The 21,978-nt window shown below is 41.7% G+C and overlaps 1 protein-coding gene across 5 annotated transcripts in view; it reads right to left on the bottom strand.

Moving 5' to 3' along the window:
- The window catches only part of PIP (proline iminopeptidase), a 113,825-nt gene that overhangs the window by 1,542 nt on the left and 90,305 nt on the right, over window positions 1-21,978 (bottom strand). For 2 of the 5 annotated variants that reach the window (XM_087397460.1, XM_087397464.1), the window contains one exon: window positions 17,798-18,210. The exons of 1 other annotated variant lie outside the window; for it this stretch is intronic. In XM_087397460.1, coding sequence (XP_087253586.1) covers window positions 18,106-18,210 — 105 coding nt within the window. In that variant the 3' untranslated portion in view covers window positions 17,798-18,105. Of the gene's footprint in view, window positions 1-10,956; window positions 11,075-17,797; window positions 18,211-18,422; window positions 18,502-21,978 lie in introns of those variants that run through there. 2 more of the 5 variants (XM_087397461.1, XM_087397463.1) reach the window with 2 other exon arrangements.

Below are 21,978 nucleotides of genomic sequence, written 5' to 3'. Positions count from 1 at the left end.
ATATCCCAAACCTCGGTACAAAAATCTTTGAAGGACGCAGGGGGAGCACATGTCAATTGGGCAAAGCTAGTTGCCTCACAAATCAACATTTATGTGTCCCAAATCTAGTCAAGAAAGTAGAAGGGCAGGCAACTCAGAGCCAACCTTTGCTTACTCGCACAAAAAGCAACAAATAATTAAAGACCTAGCCCCCACCATTGACATCAAATGTATTGGATGAATTGTTTAGTGAGTCATTGATGATGAAGGAGAGTAGCAAGTAGCAAATCCAACTATCAAACTAAAGATCAAGTAGCAATAGCAACAAGTGCCATGGCTATAGCAACAATAATAGCAAGAGCGACCTAGGTAGTAGGTAGCATAATAGCCTTAACCCCACGCAGGGAGATAAGGGGAAAGGCCCTAGAAAACCCTAAATTGAGAAAGGAAATGAACCATTGTGTTGTGCCCAAAACCTAAAACCCAACCAACGATGTTGACAAGAAGGTAGGAGTGTTTCCCCTACAAACTACCTATCACACCACCTCCTCAACTCAACATCACCAACTACAACCAAGAACTATTTCAATGGCTACACATTGAAGGTTTGGCAAGCCTACAATGTGATGTGTTACATGGCAAAAAACTTATTGCCCCCAGGTGTAGCTGAGTACCAATCCCAAATGTTCAAAAAGGAGAACACAACACTGTGAGCACCTGCTTGTCCTTTAAGGAGGACTAGAAAACCTGGCAAGCCAAAATAGCCAAGGCCATTGATTAGCACTCATGGCCATTCATGCAACAAACAAGGCGAAGAGGGAATTGGCATTGTTGCAAGAGAAAGTAAAGTGATTAATGCACTATAACCAAGAAGAAAGATGCAATAAAAGGGCACCCAAAAACATATTGACCAAGTTGACAAAAGAGAACATTGGGTTGAAGACCTAAGTAGGGATTTTGGAAGCACAGTGTGAAAGAGCTGAGGACGAGGTCCCTATGTCAAAAGTGAAGAGAGTTAAAGTGCAGGCCAAGGTGAAGAACCAAATCTCAAATTGTTCAAGGGGATTTGAAGGCAATGGGATGAGCTCCGAACAATCGATCGAAGAGTTTTAATAGTTGCTCACGCGACCCCAATACCTCGAGAAGATGAAGGCAAAGAAGGATGGTGACCACAAAGGAGAAGGCAGAATAAGAACCACAAGCAAGTCAATCTTAATGAAGATAGGATCATCAAATCCTACAACCCCTTGCAAAAAACAGACAAGTGTGAAAACGAAGGAGGGAGGTAGTTAGCAAAAGCAGAAGGCCAAAGTATGTTGTATGTGGAGCCTAATTTTTTTTCAAAGATTGTTTTTTGGCTGTGCTTTGGACCCAGGCATGCTTATACCCATTCCATGAAGGAGGAGTAGGGAGGCACCCTAGGACGTTGTCGCGGGGTTCCAAGGGAGGCCGGTGAGTTGCTTATGAGTTGTGTGGTCAAAATTGTAAGATAAGTGTGTGGCTCACATAGCAAGAAAGTAGTGGATATAGTACTTGTATCTTGTATCTTCTCGCTTGGATAAGAAAGACGTAGGATTGGTTGTTTCTCTGTGGATGTAGCCTGCACTCGTTGAACCACGTATATCTGTGTCTCTTTGTCTTTTCCATTCTATGCGCTTTCTATATGCTTTCTATATTGTGTATTTTACGCATTCCGCATCTTGCATTGTTGCTCCGTTATTGCATTGCTCTTAACAAAGTAGAGGTCAACTAGTAGGTGAGGAAAGAGCACCAGATCATTGAGTGAGAGGAAACCCAAATGACCAAAGAAAGAAGCAAGCCAGTGGCCAATAAAAAAGCAACTCAAGATGTTGAGAAACCGACAATGCAAGAGCCTAGAAAGACAAAGGTCAAAGAAGCATTAGCCTTAGCCCTTTAGTTGTCGAGGTAGTGATCAATCTCACTTCTTTTAAAACCCTAGGACCAAATGAAAGCATCAAACTTTTGATACCATTCTCTAGGCGCTTGCTTAAGGCCATAGAGGCTCTTTTTCAGCTTGCACCCCAAATGCTCTTTGCCCTTTTCTTCAAAACCTTATGGATGTACCATGTAAATTTCCTCATGCATATCTCAATGCAAGAAGCGTCTTGACATCCATCTGCATAAGCTCCATATCCTCTACCACAAGTCCAAGTACACACTTAAGTGTGGTCATCTTCACAACCGGAGGGAAGATCTCATCAAAGTCCACACCCTTCTCTTACTTGAACCCTTTAGCAATCAAACATGCCTTGTACTTAGGCACATCATCACCTGTAACCTTCATCTTGTAGACCCATTTACATGGCAATGCTTTCTTTCCATGTGGCAAAGAAACCAAGTCCCAAGTCTCACTTTTCATGAGTAAATTCATCTCTGATTGCATAGCATACTCCCACTTGTATTGATCCTCGGGCATCATAGCCTCCCTATAGCAAGAAGGCTCCCCGTAAGCAGTAATCATCACATAGTCTGCCCCTGGAACAAATCTCTCAGGCGGTCTAGACACTCTAGCTGATCTTCTCAAGGGCATTTCAGCTTGTTGTCCCGCCTGCATATTAGCCACATTTGGCTCATCATTTCCACCAATAACTGATCCATCATCTGCCCTTGATTTTGTACCTGTGGGAGTACCCGATGGCACCATTCCCAGCACATTTGGTGCATGGAAAGCTTGATGTCTATCAACATATTTAGGTGGATTCACATCCTGGAAAGTGATTCTTCTCATTCTCACATACCTCATGGATGTCATGCATATTCTTCTCATTGAAGACCACATCATGGCTTCGTATGATCCTCTTTGCTTCTGGATCCTAGAGACAATAGCCCCTTTCACCATAACCCAAAAAGATGCATTTCCTAGACGTAGGATCTAGCTTCTTCCAAAGATATTTTGGCACATGTGCATATGCCTCACACCCATATATATGCAAATGAGAGTAAGAGGACTTCTTGCCACTCCATGCCTCGTAAGGAATACCACCATCCAAACTCTTACTAGGTGATCTATTGATCACATGCACTATAGTCTTCATTAACAACATGATCAGATACCCCTGATACATGTAAGGGATACAAACTCCCACACTTGGCACCCCTAGCCAAAACCTAAAGCCCTTCTGAATTTTCCAACTCTGAAAGCCAAAAGTGGTCTAAAAACCAGCATCATCTAGCTGACCCACTGAAATGAGACTCTTGGTCAGATTAGGCACATGTCTCACATTTTTCAAAACAAATGCAGAGCCATTTGCAAAAGGAAATTTAATGTCACCTGCTCCCACTATGTCACATGCATAGTTATTTCCAAGATGCACATAACCTGTCTTTCCGTCGTCATAAGTGGAGAACCATTCCCTATGGGAAGTAACATGGAATGAAGCACCATAATCCAAAATCCAATCCTGGGAATATGCATCATCTGAAGTGGTAAGCAAGTCTGTAGGTAGACTAGACATGAAGAGAATGTCATTGTCACTATTATCAGTTACTGTATTCATCTCCTTGGTCTTCATTTTTCCTTTGTCCTTCCTTGGACTCTCTTCCTTCTTATGTTCACACCCAAATTTGTTTTTTTTTTAAAATCCTTTTGCTCTCTTTTCAGCTTGTAGCAATCCTTTTTCATGTGGCCCTTCTTGCCACAATGGTAACACTCAATGTTCCGTGCCTTGGATTTGCTACAAGACTTCCCTCTTTCCTGGGACTTTCCCCTAAACTGTGATCTACCCCTTTGCACATTTAAGGACACATCTTGCTTGTTATCCATAGACTTTCATCTAATCTCCTCCGCCAACAAGCTACACACAACATCATCAAACTTCAGTACTCCACTAGGTGCAGTTAATTGACAGTTGTATGGAAGGTATCCCATGAGGATGGCGATGAACACGAGAAATATTGCCTTAGTCTCCACATCAAAATTCATCTTCTGAGCCTAAAGCTGGTTGAAAATAATATTTAATTCATTCAAGTGAGAAGCAATGGAGACCCCTTCCTTCATCTGCAGCTCAAACAACCTCTTCATGAGGTAAACTTTATTAGAGGTAGTTTCCTTCTCATGTGGCACATAATTTCTTCCACAAATCTTTCATAGTCTGCTCATTTACTATTGTGAAATAAACTGACTCTACAAGATGAAGTCTAATAGTAGAGTTTGCAAATGCATCCAACTCATTCCAATCATCCTCATACATATCTACAGGCTTAACTCCAATCCCTGCCAAGGGTTTAATCTGCTTCTTTTGAATAAGCACATCCCTTTTCTGTTGTTTCCATAAGGAAAGTTTGTCCCATCAAACTTTTTAATGCTGAAAAACTCCTTTTCAGACATGGAAGAAGATGCCATTATGCAAATGAAACAAAATCCCAAATGCTAGTGCTTACAAGAAAGAATCATACCAAATACCAGGTGCACACAAATGTGTATGCCAAAATGGAAGGTAATATCACCAAACCTTAAAGGCTCAAAGCATCAAAATGCATTTGACTCATGTGCATATACTATGCATCCATATGAGCAAATCTGGCCTAAAAGGGTTTGTATATATTCTACATTTTAAATGCTAACTGCAATGGCAAAACAATGGCAATCCCAATGCCAATAAGTGTCAAAATGCCTCAAGCATAAATGTTGTCCATGAGCATATGCATCAATAAAATCTCATCCAACAGATCATAGCACAATCTGTGCATCCACTGCAATATGTCAAAGCTGTCCTCCAACATAAAATAGCATCTGTGTGCTAAACATCCATTAATAAAGCATCCCAAAAGGCAATCTGGGCCTATCAGCACATCTAACAAGGACCATAATGCATCCAAATGGCCTATAAATCATCCACTGCAACTAATGCAAACCACAAATGAGCACACATGGCTCAAACTGCAATCAAAGTGATTTGCATAAGGTATGTCCAAAAATCATGACCCCACGATAATGATCGCTAGTGAAAATAGAACCTAAGATGCCTTAAAACATGGGTGTCACTACATAATCGGACTTAACAAGACAATCTGCAAATATCTCTCTTCTGTTGAAACTCCAAAATCCCAATCGATGAATGGGAAATGGGGAGTCAACCCTTGCAATTGACCTATAATCTAAAAACCAAAGGTTTGAATCTTTGAATGGACTTTTGATGGAGAAACAGACAATTTGGTGCCTCAGAGAGACAAAACTTCTCCAAATCTCCACGAAATCGCGCAAGAATTACCAAGGGGTTTTTGGGCCTCTGGAACGCAATGGAATAGACGATTTTAAACAACATGGTCCCAATCAACGGGTCCAACACACGGACCAAAAAAAGGTTTTTGTAAATAGACCTGTTTGTAAACACCATCGGAGTGCGAATGATGAGCAACACAAAAGTTTTAGGAACTCTAGAGCCTACAGGAGCTGACAGATCTGTGAATCGTTGCTTTAAACTTGAGTTCCAACACACTAGCAGAAACATGTTGAAGCGAAGACAGTGAGTCTGAAATCCAGCAAAATGATGCCAAATTCAAGAATGAAGGTGTTTTCAAACTCTCAAAGTGCAATGGACACCAAAAGTAGGCAATGGTTGCCTCTACAGGTCATTCCGAACTCTCAGTACTTGAATGAAACAAGGGAATCATAAAAAAACGTCTTTTTTGCTCCAAAACCACTCAGAGAACTTTCCAAAAGGTCTTTGCACACCAAGATGCAAGTCAAGTCACCCAACGGAGCTTCTCCTTCCTCCCACAAAGTTGTAGCAGTAGACTTCGGGCTCCAGGCTCACATTCGGGCTCTAAGCTCACACTTGGGCTTAAATAGAACACCCACACTCTGATACCAGTTGAGAGATCTCAACAATGGAAGCAGAACAGAAAAAGGTGAGAGAGAGGGAGAGCCATAAGAGAGAGCCACACATGTTTTGGTGGGTGCAAAACACCCTAATCTTCTACGTCATCCATTATATATATGTATTTGCATATTATACATAATCGAGGTTAAAATACAATGGCTTTTAACCCCCACAAGTTGCCCTAATGATGACAACTGAACCAAATTGTCCACAAATTAACATCTTGATTGAAGGACAAGTAATAATCAAATCAATTCTATGTGCTTTGTACGGAGAAGTTCCACATAATTAATATGGAAGAAGGACAAGCTAGTACTCATTCTCCTTGAAAGATGGACCATCTAGGTAGCTTGTTAGATGGACATCCCCACTGAAAACCTCATCCTAGGTAGAGAAAAAAATTCAATTGTCCTAAGTGCTTACTCAGACATGTTGAGGACAGAAAAAGCTGGTGAATCTGATTCATAGTCAATACAGGAGGGAGACAAAACATTGAAAGCTCCTCCACTAGATCTAGACTCGATGATGTCTTCAATAGGGATGTATGATATGATCTATAATACACTAAAATACAAAGACCCAAAGGACTAAGACATGGAAATCTAAATGATAAATCTTGGGATGGATTTAAACCCCAAAAACATTCATGTTGCAATCTGGGTTGGGCTCTAGTGTGAAGAATCAGAGCCTACACATGGGCATCAGATAAACTAATGTTTTTGTGTCACTATATTTTGACCTCAAGCGGCCCTATCAAAGGTGGAACATTAGATTCTCCAAAGATTGAATTCTAAACCAATTTGGCAACCCTATAGGTACCTAGCATGCAAACTACAAGGAGTCTAATATGCAAAAATTAATAAAGTATTAAAGATAGCCTAATCTTTCCTATAATTATATTTTTTTGGTGCTCTCAAGTGGTTCTTAATGCCCAAGAAGAGATCTAAAAAATTATAAGCTCCACATGAACCATCAATAACTAAAGAAGTCTTGGATTCATACCTACTTTTTATAGACCAAATCTTTGACCAAAATATTGGTAGGTCATGATCCTTTGACCAAATTTGTTTTTGTGAGGTTATGTCAAATTCCACATGTACTGATAATGCTCATCCATACTAGTGACTATGATCTATGGGATCATAAGAGAACTACAACTCGACCCATGAACTCCTCCATGACTAATCAACTACAAATGAGCACAAATAATATGGCACACTTTCTGCATAGTCATTAGAACCTGCTCTTTAGCATCTAGCCAGATAGGGAACAATTATTGTACCTAGCTATACCATTTAAGACGTTAGATTCAACACCCTTCACTGTGCTTGTAGCATATCCTTGGTCCTATAGCCATGCATTATAATTAAACAAAGCATTGCAATCAACCATTGCCAGGTTAGGTATGTTGTCATCTGCCTTTGTGAGCTTGAGTATGTGGGCTACTTCATCTTCTAAGATGATTATCGTGCACCCCTTTGCATGGAACATCTTCGTTTGGGCATAGGCTGCAAGATCAGGGCCCTTGGGCTTCGTAGACTTTGCCTTCTTTATTGTAGTCCATGTGTTGTTTTGTTTTAGTGGCTGGTTGGCACTTGTGGTGGTTGGCTTGATGGCAGAGAGTGGATGTAAAGGCTTCAAGGCTATGGAGATGAAAGAGTCAAAGCTATGTTGTCTCCTTAAGGGGTAAATATACATAGATTCTAGGGCTTTCCCTTCCAATGGCTCTCCAATGGCCTATTGATGGTGGTCACTTCGTGTTGCCCTCATCACCTCTCCTTCTTATGATTAAGCCTTCGCACTTGAGATCTTGGCCAATTAAGGATGTGATTTTCTAAGAGTCTATGCCCAATTTTGGAATTCCCTCTACTCATGATTTTGCACGATCAACCCAATAATCCTCAATTGTGACCTTAAATGCCCTTTGGTAGGATTAGAGTGATATTTGTAGCTTGTGACCCCAATTGTTTTAGTGTTCATTCACCATCTTGTGAAGGATTGTCTCCAAAACCTTGTTTGTTGCTTTGGCTTGACCACGAATGGATAGCATGTCATCAAGTTCTTGCTAGAATGAAGAATTCCTTTGTCATCACATCGATGAAAATTCATGGTGGAACCTTGGTTGCAATGCCATTTTTCTTACACTTTGTCGAGCTTATTAATTGCCACCCTCGTTTGTGCAAAGTCATACATTGATTCACCTTTGTTTTGATTGAGGCAATTGAACTTTAGCAATACGTCTTCCTTGCTATATTTGTACTCGCACTTCTTCAAGAATGCAACCTTCAACTCATCCCATGTCTCAAAGTTTCCATCAAGATTCTCATCATACCATTCAATGGCTTTGTTAGTGAAGGTGGTAAAGTACATCAAGTACTGTTTCTTACAAGTGACTTCTAGGATTGGAACCATTCCTAAGAAATTATGCATGTGAAACTTGGGATTCTCTCCCTCATGTCAATTTGTACAAATACAAGCAAATGGGTCCTCCAATCAAGTGCCAACACTCGCCAATGTTTGCAAACAAGAAATTGAATGCTGAAAGTGCCACATCTGATTATGGCTACCCTTTTTGTCCTCAATCTCAAAGAACCCTTTCTATCCATATGCTCAAAGAACCACAACTCCAATCAAGGAGGAAGTAGCGGTAAAGACTCAAATAGATGCGAGCAAACATAAGGGGAGAATTGGGGTCTCCAAAGGGCCCCGAATTAGTGTTTTCTAATTTCAAGGGATTAGAGACTGATTTGAGGTGTACCAATGAGAGTGCTCTGAGGTGTGGGGCAATGCCATGTTGAAGTTGACAAAAGCATTTATGGGAGAGGAGGCCTCTAACCCATAGTTTATACCCATGGTCTTCACTCCTAGCCCTTGATCTAATCTCCAATCCAAGGGATACATTCAAATTTGTGGTAGAACACTCCCAGCCATTAGATCAAGGTGTAGATCCAATGGATACCATCAAAGGATAGAGGGATCAAATCTGAACCCTTGAAAATGGCAAGGATCTAATGGATGAGATCAAAAGAGAAGGGGGTTCATTTTAAGCCATCCATCTAGAAATAGATCTAAGGGTAGAGATGCAAGGAAAAGGCGCTGGAATTCAGGCCATTGATCTCAAGGAGATCCAAGGGTGGAGATGCAAGAAAAAGCTGCTCAAATCCAAGCCATCCATTATGCATCTAGATCTCAGTCGTCGATCTAAAGTGCTCCATCTACAACCTCCAAAATGCGCCTAGATCTAAGCCCTTGATTGGATTCTTTGATCTCCACCATTAGATCTATCTTAGATCTAATGGTCCACATCAAATGATGACCTCTCCCTCTTTATTACACCTCTATTTTGTCAACCTTTACCAGTTTGGTGTCCATTAAAGGCGCCTCCCACTAGTTTGAGCATTCTAGACCTTTGGTCCATCCACCAAGCACCTCCATCCAAAGGCCAAGGTTGCCCAAATTCAAAATAAAGGTACCCATGCCTACTGAATCAATGCTATGGGGCCCTTACCCCATGGGTTACCATAGTAGGTTCACTTCTACTTATTTTAATCCATTCCATATGAGACCCTTTTGAGATCCCATTTCTCCCCTAATGTGCCTTCCCACAAAAAGGTACCAACGCTCTCAAAAGTTTGTAGACATGCAATTGAATGGCACATATGCTTTCTTTGAGAACGAAATTGACAATTTTCAAACAAGCAATTGAATCCCAAATTTCAATCGAGTGTCAATGATCATGAAGTCCAATCTAGATGTAAGAAAAGAAAAAACAAGTGAAACAAAGAGGTTGCAAAGAATCCCTTTGATCACGGAGATCCTATCATCTCACCTCACACCAATTGAAGTTTTGAGATGAGGATTCTTGGCGAGGGCACATTTCTATTATAGATTACAAACTGGGTAATGTGGCCTTAGATGCACATTGAGCCAGGTATGGTGTTGGTGGAAATGAATCCTTGGTGAAGGACAAACAAAAAAGGGAGGCAAAGAGGTAGGCAATTAGATAAAGGAAAGAGGGGAAGTTGAAGCTCTTAATTTGGGAAGGAGTGGATGGAAGCAATTGACACACCACTAGCAGAGGATGGTGTTTTTCTTGCACCCTGCAAAACATCACATGTGATTCACTATTATCCTCATCACAACTCCAAAATATGACTGATTTTGACCCAAAGTTTGATTTTAGCTTATAAATGGAGGACATGCACTCTAATTTAGCCACATCAAATGTAGCTCCATGCAATCGCCATGCCCACCTCTAATTAAATACAATAGATTACTACACCATCCCTAGGGTTAGGCTTCCAATTCCAACAACTTATCACTAATCTTAACAATTGATTGTTTTCTTATAGTTTTTAAATGTTAACTACTCTAAGACTCTAAATATCTATGGTTTCCTTTTATAGATTTTTCTGCAAAACTTTTTTTGATACTTTACCTCATAAAAAATACCATATGAACATTAATATCTTAAATAAGAAAAAAATATGAAATTTTAATTTTTGTTACATGCAATAATGATATGGGACACAAATGCTAGGTTTGAGACTACCCAAGAACCCCCATTTAAACAAGACAAGTAATATAAAAATAAAGAATATGGACAAGGTTCTTCAAAAAATTTCCCCAATTACTCTCATTATGTTTTGGGACAACATGCTTTGAAGACATATGTGTTTCACTTGCAAATACTTTGGGGAATAAATTAGTTAAACACATATTTATAGCTTTTTTCTTTTTTTGAAAAAAATGTGAGAAAAGGGAACTAATTAAAAAGACACCTTTACAACCCATAAGCTTCAAATTAGGATTGTAGATGATAAATGAATTCAAGTCAATACAAAAACGATAATAATGTAAATTCTAAAAGGACCATATGGGAATTTTTATATGGTGCTATTAGAAGAACCACCATCATGTGTAATTAACAATGATGTATCCTTTAATATTCAAGATAAACAAGTGACTCTTTTGATAGAAAGAAAGATTTGAAACACAACAAAAACCTTTGCAATTTAGATTGTTGACACAAACTACTTAGAAGAATAACATGAAACATCTAATATATAAATGGTTCAATAATATCTACCAAAGTAGTTTCAATCAATTTCTTTGCTCCAAAAACAATAATCCTTATCTCAAAGTGCATAGTTCTTCCATACAAGTCACTAAGGTGTCAAATGGTTCCATACAAGTAAGAACAATTTCCTTCTTAGAAAAGCCTTGTTGTAGTTCACCCTCATACCATTTCTCTATCCCATAGTTTACCAAATTGTGATTCCACTCTCTCTCTCTCTCTCTCTCTCTCTCTCTCTCTCTCTCTCTCTCTCTCTCTCTCTCTCTCTCTCTCTCTCTCTCTTACACACACACACACACGCGCGTGCGCATGCACGCACGCACGCATACGAGAGCGAGAGAGAGAAAAAAAGAAAGAAAGAAATTTTATTAAAGTCTTCGGGAGACTGTGAAGGTCTATGAGACTAAAGATAACTAGTACAATGAGCATAACGGTGGCGGTCTCAAAATGGTTCGGCCAATCGTTTCTTCAAAAAAGTTATGAAGGACGGTGTGTCTAGTCCTAGTGCAAAAAATGTGTATCTATCTCTAGATCATACAAAAAATGGCACAAAAAAATGGAGCAGAAGGGGGGAGATACAAATATATATATATATATATATATATATATATATATATATGCCTGTGGTGATCGTCAGAGGCCAATCATAGAGGGCACGTCAAATGGAAGGTCGAAAAAACCCTGCGATGTATGATTGGCCTTGTATGATTGGCCTCTGACGTCACGCTGCCTAGTCGAGCTCGGTCGTCGGGGGCGGTGGGAGGCCCAATGTTGAAGAAAGAGAGCGACGGTGACCCCGGTAGGGCGTGCTGAGAGCATAGAAGGGATGTCATGGACCCGGATGTGTGAGTCTGTCCACTGGCATAGCTGTCGTGGCTCTCGCTCTTGCTCACGTCCGCATCGTCAGCTAGACTGAGGAGAGGTATCCTGTGACCGGAAGAAATCAGTGATGGGTCGCTGAGGGTCCTCACACTATGTGGGCTGCACATGCTGTCGTGCCCGGAGAGATGCATATCGGTGGCGGGTCATCTCATGTAAGAAAGCGGCTAGGCACCGCTGGTCCGAGAACTGCAGCATGCATGTGAGGGAGCCGAATCCGTCGCGGAATAGGTAGTGGTACCGGCCTCGGATGGCATAATAGATAGGGCATCTGAAAGCAAAGTGCTCCTCCGACTCGATCTCCTGCAAGTCGCAAAGTGTGTGTGTGTGTGTGTGTGTGTGTGTGTGTGTGTGTGAGAGAGAGAGAGAGAGAGATGATACACATGTTCAGAGGACTCATGGGGCCTATGAGACAAATTATAATTTAAAAAATAACTCATAAGCCACTATGGGTTGATGCAAAGGGCTCGCTAGGGACCTTATTGAGTGCTAAACTAAGAAACAAAGAGAGGAGACTCATACAAGCCTCAATGGGCTGAAAAAAAGGGTGTACTGGGCTCTTTATGAGTGTTATGCTAAGCTAAAGAGCTCAAATAAAACAAAACAAAAACCTAAAAACTAAAAACTCAAACTCAAAAGTCAAAACCTAGCACCGTGGTGGCTCTCCAAGGGCCATAAGATATCTCAAACCTACATGTATCAAGTTGTCTCTTGCTGTAGCTGAGGATGTGGTCTCCTTGACCTCTGTATCTGATGGGCCATGTCAGAAGTTGTGCCTTGTCTCTGGTGGTCTCCTCTGAGGCAAGCTAAGATAGACCAGACCTTGATCATGGGTGCTCTGGTCACTCTCCGTGTTGTGTGTGGTATTTGCGTCCCTCGCACGACAGCATCCCATCGTCTCTTCCTATTGATCCATAATGTCCTCAAGACAAATAGTCCCTCCACCACTCCACCATGTCTTGAAGTTGAATCAAATGCATAGAAGTTTGTGACATGTCATTGTGCTCGGTCTACCACAGCATCCTGGGGTGTGGTCATCTCCTACTGCTCACTGATTTATCACAATAGTGTCTCTCTGTGTCACTTGCATCTCAATTAGATAGGGCTCAATGCAGACCTAGTCATGGAAGATCAACTATGAGAGGGTCGAGTCTATTTCCCTCCTAAAAGAGGTAGTGGCTTCATCCTTGGATCTCATAGTAGGTTGCAAGCACATAAGAAATGCTCCTCTATCTCAAACGCCCCCAGCATGCATAACTTGCAGATCCAATTCTCATTGGGTATGCCTACAACTCTCGCTACCTCAATCCTCAGTTGATGGGATGAGACTCACATCTGCCTAATGGAAATCCTTAGTGCATGTGAGACTCCTCTCTCTTCGAGGTACTAACTCCTCTGTCTTCGAGGTACTAGGGTTTGATGATGAGGCCATCCTCCGATACTATGAGGAAGTCCTAGTCCAAGATATATGGAGCTAGAGGAGATCTAACCATATGGTACGATTAATCTCATCTCGTGGGATTAACTCAGGTGATGCATTCTTCCTTTATTGAAAGGGGAAAAGCCAGTCCATGAGAGAGAGAGAGAGAGAGAGAGAGAGAGACTTTATTAAAGTTTTTGGAAGACCAAAAGGGTCTATGAGACAAAGAAATTGATCCAATAAGTTGAGGGGTGGAGCCACTAAGCGGGCATCAACACCTAGAGCAAATACAAAATCCATAGTCCTGATCATGATGGCCTTGATACAAGAAGAGAAAAACTCTTTGAGCTCATGACTTGGAAGTCAATGAGAGTGTCGACCCTAGGAGGGGGGCTTCGATGTGCAAGGCTACTGTGGTGGCAAAAACCTAGCAATAGAGCACCACGAGCAACTATCGACATGTGCACCCCGCTGTAGTCTTCTGGCTGTAGCCCTACGACGAAGAAGACCACAATTACTCCTGTCGATCGTTCATCCAGTTTGGTAAGCATGGAAGAAAGGTCCCCTAATGTGATCTATGCCTCAAGATGCTAATGAGTTTGGCGTATACGGTGTCTGTGACTTTGGCTAGGGTCTACACATTTGCCACATATTGGTCAATGTTGTCTGGATGGAAGAACGTAGTGATCATGCTCTCAGTACAAGCTATCTATGTGTCATGATCTCCCCTATCTGACCTGAGAAACCACTCCCTGTGTCGTATGGCCTCATGATGAAGGCTGCCAAGCATCTCTAGGATAGGAAACTGTGTAGGGATCCTGAACCACCTTTGAAAAGTCACTGACACTGACCTCTAATCTCATAGTACTAGGGCATTTGAAAGCGAAATGCTCCTCTAACTCGATCTCCCGCGAGTCGCACAAGGTGCATATGCGACCCTCTTTGGGTGTGCCCTTCGCCTAACCACTCCTAATACAAGGGCATTGTGATGAGACCCGAAACTGCCCGATCAAAATCCTCATGGAGTGGGGAGGTGGATCCGTGTGTATGCTAGTGGATTGACAAAGCCCTTTGCTAAAACTTGTAGGTAGTGGTCTCTATAGAAGCTGAAGCTCACTAGGTGCCAACCAAGTCCTCAACGTGTGGAATTATAGAAGATCCTCTCAGATGACCTAGTTCACCTTATGATAGGTGAGAGGGATAGAGGGGGCCTCGACGTTATACTGGAAGGGAGGTAGTATGTCTATGTGGAGCCCCAGACTCTCAAACCATCTACAAGTACGATGCCAACACCTTTAGTCACCCTCTACTGCCAGTGGGATGGAGGAGGATAAAGCCAACCAAGGAAGCCTATGTCACCTTATGGTGTAAGATCCATATTGCCTGATGTGGAAGAGATATGTGACGACTTGGAAAGCTACAACGAGCTGTAATGGGGATGCCCTCAAAACTATATGAGGGGGGCAAAAGACTTATTGCGAACCATCCATGAAAGCATGTGAGCCTGAAGCCTCTCACTCGAGCCCACTCTATCTCTAACAGATCTGGCCCACAGCAAGGCCTACCACACATACTTGCTGGTCAAACCAAAGAATCCAAAAGAAAAGACTTGGTATGATGGTCCTGGAAGTGTGTGTGTGTGTGTGTGTGTGTGTGTGTGTGTGTGTGTGTGTGTGTGTGTGTGTGTGTGTGTGAGAGAGAGAGAGAGAGAGAGGAGCACATGTGATCGACTATATACATGTATGTGTGCGTACGTTCGTGCATGCATGTTTGCACGTACGTATGTATGCATGCATGCATGCATGTATGTATGTATGTATGTATGTGTGCTATACTACAAAACTCAAGAATAAGAATTCAAAACTCAAAACTCAAAGATCTTGAGAGAGTAGCATATGTGATCAACGATGATCCTGGTGCCATGATAGTCCTCCGATGCATATCAAGAGTGACACTTGGGCTCTGACGATGGTGGGGGCCATGGCCTTTGTGATCTCTGTATCTAATGGACCATATCAAGAGTGACACTTGGGCTCTGACAATCCCCTCTAAGTAGAGCCATGATAGGTTAGACCTCCCTCATGCGAGCTTTGGTAGGTCTTTGCCTTGTGTGTGATCTCTGTGTCTCTAGCTCCATAACTCCTCATCATCTCTTTCCTATAACCTGCTCTACCCTCATATTAGCTATTCCTCCTCTAATCCATTGTGTCATGGGTAGACTTGAATGTGTAGAAATGTGGCATGTCGTTGTGCTCGGTCTAGCTCTATCACCTATGACATCCTCAGCTCTTGTTTTTTAATGTATCTTAGTAGATTCTCTCTGTGGCGTCGCATCTCAATCAATTAGCAAACCTGATCACGAAAGTAGATTAGCCAAGAAAGTGATCCAAAACCTTGCCCCTCTAAAAAAAACAATGATATCATCCATGAATCTCATAGTATATTGGGCATCTACATAGAAAGTGCTCCCCTATCTCCACCTTTACCAATGTGCGTAGCTTGCCGATCCATTGTCTCTAGGTGTGCATGGGCTCTCCCTATCTCAATCCTCATCTAGTGGCATGAAACCGCGACAACTGCTCAATGGCAATCCTCAATGCATGTGAGACTCCTTTGTCCTCTAGGTATAGGGATCGATATAATAATCACTCCATCCTCTAATACTCTCAAGAAGTGATGTGACAAAATTGAATCTTTGTGGGGACTCCTAACACCATCCCCCCCCCCCCCCCAAATCTATGATGTATAGAGATCAAGGACATCAAACTATATGATACGTTTGATCTCATCTCGACGGCTCAAAGAGGACAACACATCCACATTGTACTGAAAAAGTGGGACGTAATCTGAATACTTCATTAGCAAACCATTTGGATATACGTGCATATGAAGCCATAGTAACCCTCCAATTGCTTGTCATTTGGATGACTCTAGTGCCCAATCTCGATGGTATGCCAAAAAGGCAAGGCCCAACCCCTATGAACATATGTCATTAACAAAAGATGGCATCGATCAAGAGTGGTGTCATAGCAAACTCTGCCTACACTATCTAATAAGGGATTGCGAGGTCACTCCAAATCATCTAAGATCCCATTATCTTCGGTAGCCTCTCAAATCTCCTTCAATCAATCCACTACCACTGAGATATCGCTAGGATGGTTGTTGGCCTCACTAGGATATGAAATAACCTTCCTTTTGTCAGGAGACATTGGAAGCCTACCTAAAAGCACTGCCACTCTAGTCGGTCCAAAGCTTCCTAACCTCTTAGAAAACATGCCCTTGCTACATGAACCATTGTGAAAATAAGTTTCATGAAAACCACCCTACATAAGTGTAGGACTGCACCAACGATGACTGCATCCTAGTAATTGAAATTGTGTCATGTAATACCACCCATGATGTATTTAAAGAGAGAGAGAGAAAGAAAGAGAGAGAGAGTACTTACGAGGTTAGAACTAGTAATATCTATGGACATATCAATCACTGTCAAGATTGGGCTTCCACTAAAAAATTATAAGTGTGAGAGGGGATTTTGTTACTTGTCCATGATCTCGTGAGTTCCCAACAAGCTGTTGAATTGGAATGACCTTTCACACATCAAGAACTCTCTACTGCTTTATATACATGTGGTCATTGGAAATCTCCTTGGTGGGATGGACTCACACTAGAATTTCTCCTAACTTTTAAGAACATTATTTCTCCACCTTTATTATACATGATTAATCATGCATGGCTTTCTCAATATTTACTAGCTGTGTGGAAAAGATGATTGGTAAAATTGGCCAACTATGTGAGACCCTAAGTGATTGGTGTAGGATCACATTGATGCCTCTCATAAAAATTTTGCAAACATGATTGTCAATTGAATCAAGGGCTTCCGCAAATTATGGTTTGGATCTAGGCCAATATGGCTTCACACATTGCTAAAAATATTGCAAATGCCTATATAGGTATTAAATATGCTTAGTACATGCAATAAGACATCGTTCTTTTGCAAGTTGAAGTGGAAAAATCATTTGACTCTATGCATTGGGATTTCATCTCAAAGAGTGTACCCAAGATGGGATTTGGCAATAAAATGCACAACATAATTTATTGGCTCTATAGGGATAGGACAACTGCGTGCATTTTGGGTCTCAAACTCACACATGCTTGGACCTTGGGTAACTCAATTCATCAAGGATGCCCTCTGCATGCTTTGCATTATGCCCTTGCCACACATCCAATGCTCGAATACTTGGATCTTCTCACTAACAAATGCTTTACACGGGATGCAGTGACTTGATGGAAACCACTTTGTGGCACATGTATATGCACATGACTCCTTTTTTGCTCCCAAAATAAGCAAGATTTACTTGCTATCATGAAAGCTTTGTCTTCCTTTGGACTAGCAGCGAGTATGTATATCAACTTCAAAAAATCTAAGCTTTCACCACTCAATCTAAACAATAGCATAGTTTTCTACGACCGAGCAACATCTTCAAGATGGAAATCTCGTTTAAAGAACCGAATGCATGGGTGATGGACAAATTTTGTCAAAAACTTGATTACTATAGACTCTCAACATAGCCACTACATGAGAGCCTTAGGATTGTGCATTCAATTATCGTGGGCTATATTCAATTTTATTTGCAGCTATCGATGTTCTCAAATAAAGACTTGAAGGCTTTCATGTCAAAAGCATGGAACTACTTTAAAAATCTAAATACCCTCATCTTCAAAGTGAAATTCCATCCGAGGGAAGACTTCACAAAATGAAACCATACAGAAACGATTAAAATGATTGATACTTCAACATTGTAGGCAAGAAAGCGACTCAATAAATATTCTTTCTTTGCCTCTGAGAGGATAAAAAACGAAACCCTTGATTCAAGGTAGACTGAATCTGTCTGTATTTCATCAGAATTTCATGATTCACTCTTCTTCAATAATCCTTTAAAAAACTCATTCGCAGCAACCAGCTCAGCTGTTATGCCTGGTTCATTAGCTGAATGTCCGGCATTTAACACAATCTATAAACACCATCATAATGTCAGCTTGAATGAAGAAATTTGTGCCCCCACCCCGCAGGGCCATCAATTAATCAATCGACCTCTCTTTCTCTCTCTCTCTCTCTCTCAGCTGAAAGGTCTCCTGATCTAAATGATAAAAACTCAATTCATTAATCAAGTTTTCTATGTCTTCTGTAATCATTGCTATATGAAAACATTTATGCCTTTGATCGAATGACGTTGTTACATGCACATTTTTGCCTTCAGAGAGCCGCATAAAGAAGGGGTGAATGGAGCCAGTGGGTCAAGGCACTGGATTATGCAATCATAACGTGCACCATCCAACCATCCAATTGATCTTCATCTAGTTGGAGTAAAGACACGGACTGAAGATGGAAACTAAATATAGATATGGTTCATAAACAATTCAAGATCCAAATAAGTTTCAGTTATAGGTACAAATATACATATTTCTACAAGAGGATACAGTCCTATGCTAGCCTATGGACAACAAGAATGGACATAAGACTGTAGCAAAGGCATGATTTGCAACCCAAGTAAAATCTCACGACTTGGGAAAAAAAATGACTAGATCATGAAATAGAAAGTTGTGAGAGGACAAGCTATTAAAGGTGAAGCAAACCCTAACCCTAACCCTAAGGGGTTCACATGTATATGTTCATGTTTATGTTCAATACAACATAGTGTACAGGTAGCTATATCGTGTGCACTCCGGATATTAGTCTTGGGTGTGGATGCCCACCTTACAGTTAGTTGTCTCTTGTATCCAATTTTTTTCAAACTCATAGACCCTCTCTCTCTCTCTCTCTCTCTCTCTCTCTCTCTCTCTCTCTCTCTCTGTGGCTTTGCCTCCCACGTCATAGACTTACCTATCCCTCCACCCCCACTTGGACACTGACCATACATACCTATTTTTCAGCCTATCCATCCCACTCGCACCACCCAACACCCCTCACTCCACTTAACCACTTCCAAGAGAACCACTTTGACAGACTAGCCCACCTTATAACGCCTATCCCTCGACTCTGCTTGATCACCTTAATGAGTTGCCCTTATCACTCGCTCCCTACACGATGCCACTCTCAAGTCTTTCCCTCACACCACTGAATCTACCCGCCCACCACCCATTGGATCTGCCTCTTGAAGCCTTCTGCCACCAACTCAGACTCGAGTCCAAGCAACACCTTCTAACTTAGATGGAGACCAAGAGTATCATTCTTTGGTCCGTCAGAAAAAAAGACTTTATCTGCCAAAAATGAGGAAGAATTACTAAGCATCCTGTTTAGTAATAACTTCCCGGACTTCTGGCGCAAGTTTCTCGAGCGAGGTACCATCCCTATTACAAACCCAGCCATTTGGCACACTTATGCACATGCCTTTTATGACATCCCCCACCAACCTACATTAGACTTCCCACAGCTACCTCATCCCATCTCCTGTTCACTCCACTGGTGATATCACACGCAGCTCTCAAGCTATATAATGGCTGGCCAAAGATCATGAGGGGCTAATATTGAGTACATTGCACAAGGGATTAAGACCCTAGCCCTAATCCTAGCAAAGCTGTTCAATGAAGAAATTTGCACCGATTTTCCACACATCTAGACCATGGACAATATTATCGTGATCCGTAAGGCAAAGGATCCCATGAGCCTATAGAATTACATGATTAGACATGTTATGCCCAAGATTTATGCATCAGCACTTGAATAACCGGTTTGTGAAGTGTGAGGGATTCAAAGCTATGGAGTAAGCAGGCTTCCGAGCACATCATGCTACATTGGATCACATTTTCACACTCGGAGCTATCATTGAGGAGGCCTATGCACCAAAACAGAAAGTGTATTATTACTTTGAGGATCTCGGCAAAATCGTTAATACAATAGCACTGGGCCACACTATTCCGATGATTGTAGGATCTAGGATACAATCATGACATCATTTGGACAGTCCGGACACTATACAAGCCGGTATCAGATAGAGCCACAACTTCAAGTGGTTAGAGGAGATCATGAGCACGATCAGGGTCAAACAAAGTTGTCCTTTGTCACCAACCTTGTTTGGCCTATCCATCAACAAGCTCCAATCCTTCGCCACATCATTGGGACAAGTAAGTTCTGGTTCCCTGATTCTGATTCTACTATATGTAGACAATGTGGTTCTACTCTCCTAATTAGCCGAGGATTTGCAGAGCAACATTTGGATGCACTCCAATCTTTCTATGAGACACATGATTTGAAGGTCAGCTTGGGTAAAACTAAGGTTATGATCTTCAACACATCCCGGGCAGCCGCATATACATATCTAGGAAAACTCACCTTCTACAAAGATCATTGCCTATGGAGGGTTTACCAAACCACTTGGCTATATCCATATCCATCTCCCACATGCAAGCGGATCAATTTTCATCCGCATACGCCTTAGCTCTATCCATAGCTTGGCGGATGTTAGCTCTCGCAAGTGCTAGCATCTCCCGCATCTGAACCACAAAGTTCGCGGCACTAGGCACTTTCTGAGGTACTCCAACTGTAGTTGGATTCGCTGGTCTATAACCATAGTTTAGCTCAAACGGGCTGAATCCTGTAGAGGAATGTTTTCTATCACTGTAGGCAAATTCTAACAATGGCAACCACTTGTCCCATGTATGTTGCCTCAATGACACATATGCTCTAAGCATATCCTCTAAAATTTGGTTGATTCTTTCCGTCTGACCATCCATTTTTGGATGATCCCCACTACTCATTCCCAACTCAGTCCTTAGTGTCTCAAACACCGCAGTCCAAAAATGACCGGTAAATTTGACATCCATGTCTGACACTATGGATTTGGGTAATCCATGCAAACGAAATATATGTCTAATAAACAAATCCGCCACTTGTGGGGCACTAACAGACTCTCTAGTTGGAATGAAGTGAGCCATCTTGGTAAGACGATCAACCACCACAAGGATAGAATCATATCCCCCTTGTGTCGTAGGCAGACCTACAATAAAGTCCATGGAGATGCTCTCCCACCTACCTAGTGGTATTTCCAAGGGTTGTAAAAGTCCGAGTGGCTTCACCCGCTCTGCCTTACTTACTTGACACGAAAAACAACATGTCACATATTCATGAATATGCTTTTTCATCTTTGGCCAAAAGAAATCTCGCTTCACGAGATCATATGTCTTCTCGACTCCTAAATGTCCCGCACATGGGCTATCATGGCATTGTTGAATGACTCTCTGCCTGAGATTTTCTGATTAGGTACTACTACCTTGCCATTTCTTTTCAGCATACCATCCCTTATGGCATATCTTGCATAAGTTTGGCCTTTTCTGGATGCCAGGTCATCCCTTTCCTCAGGTTTCAATACGTGAGCCTTAGGCCAAAGGCTCTGGATGAACTCGTCCACCTTTTGAGTTTCTCTAATCTCGGTCATTAGAGCACTCTCTAATACCGTGAAACTCATATTATGCATAATGCGTGACAACGCATCAGCAACTTTATTATCCTTCCCTCTTCGGTACCGAATCGTCAAGTTAAACTCCTGCATGAGTTCTGTCCACCTAGCTTGGCGGCCAGGTTGTTTACAAAAATGTTTCAGAGTATCATGATCAACATCAAGATAAAACTCTGATCCATACACATAATGTCTCCATGTTTTCAGAGCATGGATAACAGCTTACAACTCTAATTCATGAGTTGGCCAATTTCGTTGAGAGGGAGAAAGCTTCTTGCTTTCAAAGGCTACTGGCCTTCCCTCTTGGAGGAGAACTGCTCCTACCGC

The sequence above is a fragment of the Dipteris shenzhenensis genome, chromosome 26, assembly GCF_047967505.1.
Source record: "Dipteris shenzhenensis isolate YYH24624 ecotype China chromosome 26, Dip_SZ_1.0, whole genome shotgun sequence".
NCBI lineage: Eukaryota > Viridiplantae > Streptophyta > Polypodiopsida > Gleicheniales > Dipteridaceae > Dipteris > Dipteris shenzhenensis.
The sequence above is the reverse complement of the archived record's forward strand: the minus strand, read 5'-3'. Positions and strand labels throughout refer to the sequence as shown.